At 39.2% G+C, this 14,473-nt stretch overlaps 1 protein-coding gene across 1 annotated transcript in view; it reads right to left on the reverse strand.

Moving 5' to 3' along the window:
* Nucleotides 1-14,473, reverse strand: part of HELZ (helicase with zinc finger) — a 164,714-nt gene that overhangs the window by 118,190 nt on the left and 32,051 nt on the right. The window contains exons 7-8 of the mRNA XM_035026358.1: nucleotides 4,449-4,573; nucleotides 1,195-1,251 (exon numbers count right to left, since the gene is read on the reverse strand). Coding sequence (XP_034882249.1) covers nucleotides 1,195-1,251; nucleotides 4,449-4,573 — 182 coding nt within the window. The remainder of the gene's footprint in view (nucleotides 1-1,194; nucleotides 1,252-4,448; nucleotides 4,574-14,473) is intronic.

Raw genomic sequence — 14,473 nt, forward strand, 5'->3', positions numbered from 1 at the left:
CACAGTAGGTGCCAGTTTTCTTAATAAATAAGCCAATCAGAAGGCGCCTGGGTGGCTCAGTGGGTTAAGCATCCAACTCTTGGTTTTTAGCTCAGGTCACGATCTCAAGCCTGTGAGATCAAGCCCCGCGTCAAGCTCTGCACTCAGCAGGTAGTCTACCTGAAGATTCTCTCCTTCTACCCTTCCCCTCCCTCACACACATGTGTGCACCAACCCCCTGAAATAAATAAATAAATCTTAAAAAAAAAGAAAGATTCTCTCTCTCCTTCTCTCTCTGCCCCTCCTCCCGCCCCCTCCTGCACTCTCTCTCAAAAAAAAAGAAATAAATAATAAATACACCAACCAATCACTTTACAAGGCTTCCATTTATAATAAAAGCTGACAAAAATAGCTGTTTTTAAAAAGAGACATCTAAATAAAAATACTTTTATATGCCTGTATGAGGAACAGAAATTTGAAACTTACAAAGCTATGGGCCTGTTCCATGCCACTGCTGTCCCCTGGCCTTCCACGTGCCCTTCAAGTGCTTCACCAGAGCACGTTTCTGTTCACCAGTTACCCTGATACACATTATTTCCACCTCCTAAACTCCATTCTCTAAAAACAGTCCTTAAATCACCGACCTCTTTAGTTGCTTTAAAAAGAAGGCTTGAGGGGTATCTCATTTTTAAGGACAGTATATTTTCTAACAGCCAGATGTAATTAAACACTAAAATTTCCCAATCATCTTTCCACTTTCCAACCATCTGGCCAGAGACCGCTAACAAGAATTAGGAACAGAAGGCCTAGGGTACAGGGGAGACATGAGAAGAAGCAAGGTTTCTAGGATGGGACCAAGATGGGTTAGAAAAGAAGGCCAGAAGTTCCACTACCGGGCGCCTGGGTGGCTCAGTTGGTTAAGCGACTGCCTTCGGCTCAGGTCATGATCCTGGAGTCCCTGGATCGAGTCCCGCATCGGGCTCCCTGCTCGGCAGGGGGTCTGCTTCTCCCTCTGACCCTCCTCCCTCTCATGCTCGCTCTCATTCTGTCTGTCTCAAATAAATAAATAAAATCTTTAAAAAAAAAAAAAACCCCACCTTAACAGCCTTGCTTTCTTCGCTGATGCCCAAAGATTTTCCAATATTAATACAGAACACTTACTATAGCCAGATTGAGTTAAACTCTTTCCAAAGAGATCCACTGAAATAGTCTTACCTCTGTTTCTGTGAGAAGTGTTTTTAGTCTTGTCAAATCCTTTGTTACCATCCCATTCTGAAAAGGGTGGATGAAAAAGGCAAAACCCAGTTAGTATATTAGTTCTTTGCTATGTGGGCATAACTCAATTCCTCCACTGTTTCTAAGGTTTATCTATAAAAGGACAATGCTATTCTCATCTCCCATCCCACTACCATTAATGGTGATAATAAAGCTAATCATCTGTAAGAAGGACAAAATACAGTGTGGCCTAAAACACTTTATTCACCTTGTGTAAGAGTTTACAATCAATTCAATAAAATATTCACAACGGTGTTGCTGAAAAGCAAGATAGGATATGCAAAGAGAAAAATAAACCTACACTTATTTTGAGCTTCCCCCCCAAAAAAACTAATGGGCTTATATTTACAAAATGGTGAACTCAATCAGTTATCCATGATTCAGATTAACATAAGATGATCATTGCACTTTTTTTTTTTTTTTAAAGATTTTATTTATTTACTTGAGACAGAGAGAATGAGAAAGAGAGAGCACATCAGAGGGGGGAGGGTCAGAGGGAGAAGCAGGCTCCCCGCCGAGCAGGGAGCCCAATGCGGGACTCGATCAAGGGACTCCAGGATCATGACCTGAGCCGAAGGCAGTCGCTTAACCAACTGAGCCACCCAGGCGCCCTGATCATTGCACTTTAAAGATAGCTCATTAATAAAGCAGTTGAAGGAAAACAGGCAAAATAGTCACTCTTCTGAAATTCAAATTTCACTTGAGATTTAAAAGCAAATACTTCTTCCTAGTTTTATTTTTTTTTAACTTTTTTTTTTTTAAAGATTTTATTTATTTATTTGAGAGAGAGAATGAGATAGAGAGAGCATGAGAGGGGGGAGGGTCAAGGGAAGAGCAGACTCCCTGCCGAGCAGGGAGCCTGATAAGGGACTCGATCCCGGGACTCCAGGATCATGACCTGAGCCGAAGGCAGTCACTTAACCAACTGAGCCACCCAGGCGCCCTTCTTCCTAGTTTTAAATTAAAAAACCCAACAGGTAAAACTGTGTAATATGCTTAACTTATACTGAAAACTTCCTTAAGGATAGAATTGTCTTAATAATAAAGAAGAGGGGCGCCTGGGTGGCTCAGTCGTTAAGCGTCTGCCTTCGGCTCAGGTCATGATCCCAGGCTCCTGGGATCGAGTCCCGCATCGGGCTCTCTGCTCCACGGGAAGCTTGCTTCTCCCTCTCCCACTCCCCCTGCTTGCATTCCCTCTCTCGCTGTCTCTCTGTGTCAAATAAATAAAATTTAAAAAAAAAATAAAATAAAGAAGAGATAGATTCTTTATCATCTATTTAGAACTAAATAGCTATCCAATTTTGCTACATTAGTAATACAGTTTAGCTTTATATTCACTTGTAAATTTGGTGAAATCAAAAACCAATTATTAAATCAGGGTGCCCGGGTGGCACAGTCGGCTAAGCATCCGACTCTTGGTTTCGGCTGAGGTCGTGATCTCAGGGTGCTGAGACAGAGCACTGCATGGGGCTCCACACTCAGCGGGGAGTCTGCTTGAGAATCTCTCTTTCCTCCCTCTGCCCCTCCCCGTGCTTTGTCTCACTCTCTCTAAAATAAATAAATAAATCTTTAAAAAAAACAAACACACATAATGTTAAACCAATTAAATAATTCACTGTACAGTAATCCCTCAGAAAATGACTAAATTACCCCAAGGTGGGTCATTACATTACACTCAGCTGTATACCAAGTACTTTCCTAATTTCTTTTTTTCCCCAACCAAATATATTTATTTGCAGTGAAAACACTCCAGATTTTCACAGTTTACATCGACTCAGAAGACTAAGTGAGGTGCAGGGAATTCATGCTATATAGCAAAGTATACAAACACTTTCTGACTTTTCCTATTTTCCATTGATTCCTCAGAAATATCCACAAATTTTATAACAGTAACCAACTGGCGAAAAAAGTTTTAACATCTTTTCTTCTCATTTCTATAGATTGCCAATTCTAAAGTTCCAAAATGTAGTCCCTCAATTATCTCAACCAAAACCAAAAAAACTCCAGAAAATTAAATGCTACATACAAAAAATTATTCCAAAATCTGAATAGAATTAGGTCATTCCATCAGAGTGGTGAGAGTGGAATATTAATTTACACCGATAACATCTTCAGAAACAGAAGTAATTACTACTTAGTTTAGGTAACTTTAAACATTTTATAAAATAAATGACTGGACTTAAGAACCCTATACAATCATATGTCCACAGGAGCATTTTAAAACCCAAAACTATACGGGTGCCTAGGTGGTTCAGTCGGTTAAATGTCTGCCTTCGGCTCAGGTCATGATCCCAGGACCCTGGGATCGAGCCCAACGTTGGGCTCCCTACTCAGCAGGGAGTCTGCTTCTCCCTCTGCTCCTCCCCACTCCCCGCCCCCCGCTCCTACTCTCTCACACTCACTCCCTCTCTCTCTCTTTCTCTCAAATAAATAAATAATAGTAAATAAATAAATAAATAAACCCCAAAAATAAGGAGTGCACCTGGCTGGCTCAGTTGGTAGAGCACACTCTTGATCTCAAGGTTCTGAGTTTAAGCCCCACATTGGACCTAGACCTTGCTTAAAAAATAAATAGCACAACCATGTCAGGACCCCTGTCACTCTTGAGAGCTTTTTCTGGATCTTCACTGAATAAACTTCTATCGCTTTACTCACAAAAATAATTAATTAATTAAAACCCAAACATATTCCCAGGTTCTATTAAATGACATCTTTATTTTTTTTTTAAAGATTTTATTTATTAGAGAGAGACAGAGAGCACAAGCAGGGGGAGCAGCAGATAGAGGGAGAGGGGGAAGCAGGCTCCCCGCCGAGCAGGGAGCCCGACGTGGGGCTCGATCCCAGAACCCTGGGATCATGACCTGGGCAGAAGGCAGACACTCAACCGACTGAGCCACCCAGGCGTCCCTAAATGACATCTTTAAAGAAAATCATTTAGTTATCCTATACTTTCAAAGTTCTAAAAAGTACCTGCTATTCTTATATATATTATCACAAACCATAAGAACCCAGTGATTAAACATCAGGTTGTTGAAGAGAAATGACTATCTAAAGATACTCACGAACTTTGATCTCTAATAAAAGGAAGTAAAAGGAAAAATGCAAACTTAATTACTTTTCCCCCACAATATGCATAAGGAGTCAAATGAATGAATCCATTTTCACACATTCAGAATTAGAGCTCATCAACGTACCAGGGACTCTCCTGTCAGTGACTTGGCAAGAATGTTGGATACCAGTTGAAGCTTTCCTTTCAGTTGCATGCAGCAAAGCACTGCCTGAAAGGCACCATCTCCCTTGGCCAGGCCTTCTCCCAGCACTGTCAGGAAAGAATAGCCAGCATTAACCATGTAACATTAGATGCCCATTTTTCTTGATTATAATATTAGCACACTATCACAAAGATGAATTCTTACACACTAAAAGAATTAACTTCAAGTACTAGTAGAAAGCAGTGATGTTTCAGTTCTGTCCAAGACATACATAAAGACAAGAAAAAACATGGTGGAATCCACATATCTAACCCACTAGCAGCCTACAGTCAGGTAGGATCACATCAAAGTCACAGGAAGAAGAGCTCATCTTAAAGCTCTCTCTCCAGTGAAAAATACCAGTCAGCCTATAATTCTGGGTAAATGAGGGCTATTAACTGCAAAGATATTTTCTGAATAAAGTTCCACATTTTTAACAGTGAAACAAGAGATCCAGTGCCATTAAAATGCAAAAGAATAGAAGCTGCAAATCTCAACATGTGGTATTCCTAAGCAGCTAAAAGTTAGCTTTTATCAAAAACAGCAAGATTAACTAAGAACCTAATTGTCATATGGCCACAGAAAATGCTAATAACCTAATTGTTTGCAAGTGTTTACAGACTTAATACAATCACAGGAGCACATACTTCTAAAAACACAGAATATACTCATTTTTATGCCATGTCATTTGAGATGATTTCTCACAGCAACTGCTAATGGCTCACCTAGTAAAACAATCTGTATCTTTCTCTTCACTGCTAAGTCCAAGATTCTATTTTTAGTTTGTACACACTTTAGCTTCCTTTGCAAGAAAATAATTTGCTGAGAGAAAATAGTTTGGAAATTGCATTTTTTTCTAATTATTGCCAAGGAAATGTGTAAGTATCAGTATAATATACTGCATATTTAAAGTCCACTGGGTCTGTTCATAATGTATTTATTTTAGTTGTACTGAACATATCCTTTCATTATGTTGTTCAATTTTTCCATTACATAAATAACATTACAAGAACACTAATAAAATTCTACATAAAAATTCCCCATAAGTTCATCACTCAGCTAAACAGACTGTCTTCACTTATTCATTTTCTCTTCCAATTTTTATCAATATTTACATAATTTTTACATGATTGTAACTGATATAAATACAATAGTTTGTATTCTGCTTTGTTTTCCCTTGGCACATTCAGTATCTTCCATGGTTCTCAGAGTGTTTATGCTTATCGTATTATTGCCATATGGCGTTCCATCAAGTGGATACATCAATTTATTTAACTACTCCCTAGCTCCAGAACAATCCCAATTTTTAACTATCGAAACTAACAATGCAATAAACATCTTTATGTATATATCCTTTATTGAAGCAGATTACTAAATTGAAAGTTGCAGTCTCTCTGTATTTAAGAAGGTTTTATTCAATTACTTTTAGTTTGGGACAACCTGTTGTCTCCCTCCATCCACATTACAGATCTACTCAACTGTCCCCGGATAATTCCAGTAAGTGATTAACTCCAATAGAGTATCATTAAGAATGTCTTGAACATCTTATAAAATTCCCCAGTAAGCCCACATCTCCCTCAGCTCTTACTATTCCTAAAACTATTCAAATATGACCTTTGGCAAATCACTTTATCTCTCTGGCCCTCAGTGTGGTCATCTGTAAAATAGAAACACATATAAATTTGTTGTAAGGACTGAATAATAAAATGCTTTAAAGAAGAAACGATAGTCCTACTAAGGGCTGGACTACTTACATTCGCTAAGCCTGCTTCCTCCCCTGTAAAATGGAGGTGACAGAAGCTACCTAATAAGGTCGTGGTAAAGATTAATTGTGTTAATTATGTGAAGGATCTAGCACAGTCTCCTCATAAGAGTTCCCTAGATGTTATCTTCCCCTTCTAAAAATTATACACCAGTATTGAGAACTGCTAAGGAAATATCCTAATTCCTTTTCGGTAATTGGAATATTAAGAAACTAGCTGTCAAGCATTAAAGAATGTTTCAGGGAAACAAAAAAAAAATCTAAGAATATTTCAACCTCAGGTGATTATGTCATCTTTAAAGAGTTATTAAATCACACGATAGTTTACAAAAACACCTCTCACAGATCTTTGGTTCTGTACAAGGTATTTGCCAAATTTTATTTTGCAAAAGTTCTTGCATTACATTTATGTTTGAAGGCCTGAATATTTGTCAAAATTATGTTTCCTTTTTTTCTCTCTCTCCCTTTTTTAGACAAGAATCAGTACTGATATACTTTATGCCAACTGTTGCCTTAAAATGCAATTCAGTTTGCCTAATAGGATCCCATAGGAAGAAATATCAAAAAAAAAAAAAAAAGTCAACATTTATAGATAAAAAGCTCTCCTGCTATTGCATCATATAACAAAATTAAATTGCGATATTGCCAACCTGGTCCCTTACTATCTGTAATATCTTGAAAAAGCTTGAAAGAAAATAAAGTACAACCCTGTGTATTATTAAACTTGCCTTAGCTATAATAATGAACTTGCCAAAAGAGAGGACATTAAAAATATAATCTAATCTTGAGCATTGTAAAAATGTTACAATGCCTTGCAGAAAAATTCTCTTCCCACCAACTATCTGTGAGATTTTACTGTGAGCACACAACTATTCCCAAACTGAACAGCTCCTTCCTGTCTATTGGGAGTTACTAAGGAGACCTAACACCTTACCTCTGTTGCTATATTCAGGTCTCCATTCCTTCTCATTCTTCAGTTTTTGTAATACGTCTTACTTGGAATGTTTTAGACTAGAAACTAAGTAATATTAAAGGAATATTTAGGGCACCTGGGTGGCTCAGTCGGTTAAGCCACTGAATTGGGCCAATAAGGTCCTTAAGATCACTGGGTGTATAGAAACTGTCTAGAAGATGAAATGAGAAGAATGACAATTTCAGGGGCACGTGAGTGGCTCAGTGGGTTAAGCATCTGCCTTAAGCTCAGGTCATGATCCCAGGGTCCTGGGATCGAGTCCCGCTTCAGGCTCCCTGCTCAGTGGGGAGTCTGCTTCTCCCTCTGCCTCCACCTCTCCCCCGCTTGTGCTCTCTCTTTCTCTCATGCTCTCTCTCTCAAATAAATAAAATTTTCTTTTTAAAAAAAGGAACATTCATTCAACTATTTCAACAAAATAGCCTCTCTTAGGGTCTGATAGCCTCTGGCTACCAAAAGGAGACAATCAACAATTAAAATTTAATTCCCCTTACTTGTAAAGAATTACATGCAATAAGAAAGGTGATTTAAAATAAGCCTTAAACACAGTAAATGTTGAGTGTAACTGTATTTTTTTCAGTGACATCACTATATTAGATTATTTCTTTCATCAAGTTATCTCTAAAATCTTTCATTGAAAAGCTAAGCTGGGGCGACTGGGTGGCTCGGTCCGTTGGATGTACGACTCTTGGTTTCAGCTCAGATCATGATCTCAGGGTCCTGGGATCGAACCCTAAGTCAGGCTCTGTGCTCAGCGAGGAGTTTACTTGAGAATTTCTCCCTCTGCTCCTGCCCCCCTTCTCTCTCTTGCTACAATAAATAAATCTTTAAAGAAAAGAAAGAAAAGCTAAGCCTAATCAAGATATTTTTCCAAAATTTTCAATCTACAACAAACAAGGCAATAATTATTCAATGGAGAAAACAGGCTCCTCAATAAATGGTGTTGGGAAAACTGGACAGCTACATGCAAAAGAATGAAACTGGACCACTTTCTTACACCATACACAAAAATAAACTCAAAACAGATTAAATACCTAAATGTAAGAACTGAAACCATAAAACTCTTGGAAGAAAACACAGGCAGTAATCTCTCTGACACTGGCCTTAGCAACATTTTTTTAGATATGTCTCCTCAGGCAAGGGAAACAAAAGCAAAAATAAACTACTGGGACTACACCAAAATACAAAGCCTTTGCACAGCAAGGGAAACCATCAACAAAACAAAAAGACAAACTATGGGGCACCTGGGTGGCCCAGTTGGTTAAGCGACTGCCTTCGGCTCAGGTCATGATCCTGGAGTCCCGGGATCGAGTCCCGCACCGGGCTCCCTGCTCAGCGGGGAGTCTGCTTCTCCCTCTGGCCCTCCCCCCTCATGCTCTCTCTCTCTCATTCTCTCTCAAATAAATAAATAAAAATCTTAAAAAAAAAAAAAAAAAGACAAACTATAATGGGAGAAGATATATGCAAATAATACATCCAAAAAGGGGTTGATACCCAAAATATAAAAAGAACTTATACAACTCAACACCAAGAAAATAAACAACCCGATTAAAAAATGGGCAGAGGACCTGAATAGACATTTTTCCGAAGACATAAAGATGGGCAACAGACACATGAAAAGATGTTCAACATCACTAATCATCAGGGAAATGCAAATCAAAACTACAGTGAAATATCACCTCATACCTGTCAGAATGGCTACATTCAAAAAGACAAAAAATAATAAGTGTTGGTGAAGATGTGGAGAAAAAGGAACCCTTGTGCCCTGTTGGTAGAAATGCAAATTAGTGCAGCCACTGTGGGAAACAGCGTGGAGGTTCCTCAAAAAATTAAGAAATACCATACAATCCAGTAATTCCACTACTGGCTATTTACCCGAAGAAAATGAAAACACTAATTTGAAAAAATATATGCACTCCTAAGTTTATTGCAGCATTATTTACAATAGCCAACATATGGAAGCAACCTAAGCGTCCACTGATGGATGAACAGATTAAGTAGATGCAGGGGCGCCTGGGTGGCTCAGTGGGTTAAGCATCTGCCTTCAGTTCAAGTCATGATCTCAGAGTCCTAAGATCATGCCCTGCATCGGGCTCCCTCATCAGCAAGGAGCCTGCTTCTCCCTCTCCCTCTGACTCTCTCCCCTCTGCTTGTTCTCTCTCTCTCAAATAAATAAATAAAATCTTTAAAAAAAGAAAAAAGAAGATGATGATGATAATGTAGTACAAGGGTTCCTAGGTGGCTCAGTCAGTTAAGTATCTAACTCTTGATTTCGGCTCAGGTCCTGATTTCAGGGTCGTGAGATCGAGCCCCACATGAGGATTCTTTCCCTCTTTCTCTCCTTCTGCCCCTTGCCCCCCTCTCGCTCACAAGCGCTCTCTCACTCTAAAATAAATAAATAAAATCTTTTAGAAAAAAAAGATGCAGGGCGCCTGGGTGGCTCAGTTGGTTAAGCAGCTGCCTTCGGCTCAGGTCATGATCCCAGGGTCCTGGGATCAAGCCCCGCATCAGGCTCCCTGCTCAGCGGGGAGCCTGCTTCTCCCTCTCCCACTCCCCCTGCTTGTGTTCCCTCTCTTGCTGTCTCTCTCTCTGTCAAATAAATTAATAAAAAAATCTTTAAAAAAAAAAAAAAGATGTAGCGCACACTGTGGAATATTACTCAGCCATGAAAAAGAATGGGATCTTGCCATTTGTGACAACATGGATGGACCTAGACAGTATTATGCTAGGTGAAATGAATCAGAGAAAGACAAATACCATATGATTTCACTTACATGTGGAATCTAAAAAACAACAAATGAACAAAAGCAGAAACAGACTCTTAAATACACAGTACAAACTGATGGTTGCCAGAGGGTCGGGGGGTGAGAGGAGATGGGCAAAACGGGTGGAGGGGTGTGGGAGCTACACTCCAGCTTTCCAGTTACGGAATGAATAGGTCACGGGGATGAAAGGTGCAGCACAGAGAATACAGTCAGTGGAACTGTAATAGGGTTGCACGGTGATGGATGGCGGCAACACTTGTGGTGAGCACGGCATGATGTATAAACCTGTTGAATCACTATGCTATATACACCTGAAACCAATGTAACACTGTGTGTCAACTATACATCAGTTGAAAAAAAATTAATGACTGGGCACCTGGCTGGCTCAGTCAGTAGAGCATGCAAATCTTGATCTCAGGGTTGTCAGTTTGAGCCCCACATTGGGTATAGAGAGTACTTAAAAAATAATAATGACATTCCCAGCCAGGGTTTAAAAATCTGGCAGCCTTATGAAAAATATTCATTGATGTTTATGATGACTGAGTTTGATCTACATACTACATGTAGCACAATACTCCTTTAGTTGGTAATATTTTCTTTTGATTCCACTTTTGCCATTTATCTCATTCTATTTTGTTATTTTTTAAGTCTTAGTTTTAATTCCAGTTAGTTAAAATACAGTGTTATTCTATTTTGTTAATGTAAAAACTGTAAGTTTCCTATATAATCAATATTTCAAACGCAGAGAAAAATAATTATTTCAGGAATATGTTCCTGTTATGCCAAATACAACTTAGGTTCAGATAATGAAAACAGAGTTGCCCACCTCATTTATCCAGTGCTCACGAGTGTGACAACTATCACGACCTACAGCACAACACCAAACTGAGAACCAAGGTCCATGAACTTAAAGCCTATGTAGTTAATTTTTAAGATCCCTTCAAGTCCTGGAGCACCTGGGTAGCTCAGTTGGTTAAGCAACTGCCTTCGGCTCAGGTCATGATCCCAGGGTCCTGGGATCAAGCGCCGTGTCAGGCTCTCTGCTCAGCGGGAAGCCTGCTTCTCCCTCTCCCACTCCCCCTGCCTGTGTTCCCTCTCTCGCTGTCTCTGTCAATTAAATAAATAAAGTCTTTAAAAAAAAAAACAAAAGATCCCTTCAAGTCCTTGCTCACAGTCTATTTACTCTTTTTGAAATAAAATTCCAACTTTAAACTTTGTGATTCTAATTAGTTCCTGGCTTGAAAGAAATCAGCCATAAAAAACATTTTGGGGACAACCAAGTAAATTTGATTATAGACTGGGTTTTAGGTAATATTAGAGAATCACTGTCAATTTTATTTGGTTAATAAAAAAAAAAACTGATTATGCAATTATGGCCTTATTTTTGAAGATGCATACTAACGTATTTAGGGGTTAATTATCACGATGCCTGTCATTATTTTCAAATATCTCAGAAAAAAAATGAATACGGTAAAATCTCACAATCTAAGTTTTGAGAATATGAATGTTTATTAAAAACATCTATTTTCCTACAGGAAAATATCGTAATTTCTTCATTAACAAAAAACACTTTTAAAGTTTTTTAATTCTGTAACAATGATTGCCTGTCTGATATCTTAACCCTGCCTGAGAAAGTGAAATCAGAAAGTCAGAAGCAGCAAATGGAAAAGAGGGAAAAGGTAGTTACAATGAGGCATGTTGAGCGTTGCAAGAAATGCAAACTGACAGCCTGACAGTAAGGGAACAGATGTCAAAACAATACAGTATGGAAAAATGCAAACCTAAGGTTGGGGCCAGTAGGACAGGAGCCATTCCATAGCTCTCCAGCATTACAAAGCAGTATACTAATTAACAGGCTGAGATTCTTGACTTGCTTTTTATTACTGACTCACTGCCTAACCATGGTATTTTCTCTTACATTAAGATTACCAAAAGTTGAGGGCGCCTGGGTGGCTCAGTTGGTTAAGCGACTGCCTTCAGCTCAGGTCATGATCCCAGGGTCCTGGGATCGAGTCCCGCATCGGGCTCCCTGCTCTGCGGGGAGCCTGCTTCTCCCTCTCCCACTCCCCCTGCTTGTGTTCCCTCTCTCGCTGTGTCTCTCTCTGTCAAATAAATAAATAAAATCTTTAAAAAAAAGATTACCAAAAGTTGAAAAGAAAAAAAAATTCATCTAATAGCAGAACTCTACAACTAGCAATACATACATATAAACTTGGCCAATATTCCCAAATATCTATTTCAAATAAACAACTTTATATACACTGCTTTTGCATTTAAGTAAGTGTTTTCCATGTTCTTCCATATCACCTAAATGGTAACGAGGAATGCACAGAATTTAAAGAAGTCCTCCCTTACTGGAAGCGGATTTTTCACTTTTACACGTAGCACTGCAATGAACACCAGTCCACATACAATTTCTTCCTTCTTTTGGATTATTTGCTTGGGAAAGCATCCCAGAAATGAGATTAATGGGTCAAAGGGTATAAACATATTACCATGCTGCATTCTCCCTCATACTCCACCAACACAAGAGTATACTTATTTCATTAGAACTTTATCCTAGACATTAAACTTTTTTTTCCCCAACATAATAGAGGTATAACTGGTATACAAAACACTGCATATAATTAATGTATAAATTTGGTAAGTTTGCACATATGTATACACCATGTTACTATCATCACAATACAGGTAATGAACATATCCATCACTCCCAAAATGTTCCTGGTTAAACATTTATTTTAGCAATTCAGTAGTTGTAAAACAGTATCTAACTGTAAAAAGCTAAGTAAAACAACAAAAATATTCCATATGCTCCTTCACTAACAGCATTTACTCTCCTGTGATTTTTCACAAGTCATTTAACCTTCTGGGACTTTGTATGTCTCCAAAATGAGAAGACTGTACCAACCTCACTACTACTCAAGGTAGTGAAAAGTGAAGAAAGAGGGTCCATTTCTCACACATGAGATTGGCAAAATGTCAAGACTGACAGGCTCCAGTGTTACTGAGATTATGGGGCACAGGCATTCTCATGCACTGCTGCTGCGTGCGTGCATCAGAAACGAATCCGACAATGTCTGTTAAAACTGTAAGCATATATTCGGGCACCTGGGTGGCTCAGTCATTAAGCATCTGCCTTTGGCTCAGGTCATGATCCCAGGGCGCTGGGATCGAGCCCCACATCGGGCTCCCCGCTCAGCGAGAAGCCTGCTTCTCCCTCTCCCTCTGCTGCTCCCCCTGCTTGTGCTCTCTCTCCCTCTCTCTCTCTCTCACTGTCAAATAAATAAATAAAATCTTTAACAAAAAACTGTAAGCATATTGGGGCACCTGGGTAGCTCAGTCAGTTGAGCATCTGCCTTGGGCTCGGGTCATGATCCCGGGGTTGTGGGATCGCGTCCTGCATCGAGCTCCCTCTCAGTGGGGAGCCTGCTTCTCCCTCTCCCTCTGCCTGCAGCTCCCCCTGCATGTGCGTGCACACACTGTCAAATAAATAAATCTTTAAAAAAAATTTTAAATAAATCTTTAAAAAAAATTTTAAATAAATCTTCAAAATATATACACACACACACACATATAATTTCAAGCCAGATATCCAACTTTTAAAACTCCTTCACCCAGGAGCGCCTGAGTGGTGAAGTCAGTTAAGTGTCCAACTCTTGATTTCGGCTCAGGTCATGAGCTCAAGGCCAGGTTCATGCTCAAGAGGGAGTCTGCTTGAGATTCTCTCTCCCCCTCCCTCTGCCCCAGTCCCTACCCCCACCCCCGCTCTCCCTCTCTCTAAAAATAAATAGGTCTCTTTTTAAATTTTTTTTATTTTTTATTTTATTTATTTGACAGAGACACAGCGAGAGAGGGAACACAAGCAGGGGGAATGGGAGAGGGAGAGAAGCAGGCTTCCCGAGGAGCAGGGGAGCCCGATGCAGGGCTCGATCCCAGGACCCTGGGATCATGACCTGAGCCAAAGGCAGACACTTAACTGACTAAGCCACCCAGGTGCCCCTAAATACGTCTTAAAAAAAAAAGGGAAAAAACAACTCCTTCACCTAAACATCCAACTTTTAAGACTATCCTACAGAAACAAACAACAGTAAGAAAGAATATATTTTTATTACAGGATGGATTATAATGAACAAACTAGAAAACTAGAACCACCTGAATGGCCAATATGAAACATTTATAGTATGGAATATTAAGCAGTAATTGGAAGCGGTAGAACTTAGAAAGATATCCATGATCTGTTGGTATGGAAGAAATATGCTTTGTAGTGATCATATAAATCTTTTTTAATTTTTAAAGGAAAACCCCTATCTACATTATTATAAGCATTTGTGTTTGTCACTATGAAAAAAGGTACTAAAGATACAGCAAACTAGTAACAGGGATTTCTTCAGATGGGCTAAAAAGGGGAAATGATTCCCTTCTTCATATTCCTCTATATCATCTGACTTACTATTATTTGGCTTGTGGG

Source organism: Mirounga leonina, unplaced genomic scaffold (assembly GCF_011800145.1).
Source record: "Mirounga leonina isolate KUSES-001 unplaced genomic scaffold, KU_Mleo_1.0 Mir_197, whole genome shotgun sequence".
Classification (NCBI taxonomy): domain Eukaryota; kingdom Metazoa; phylum Chordata; class Mammalia; order Carnivora; family Phocidae; genus Mirounga; species Mirounga leonina.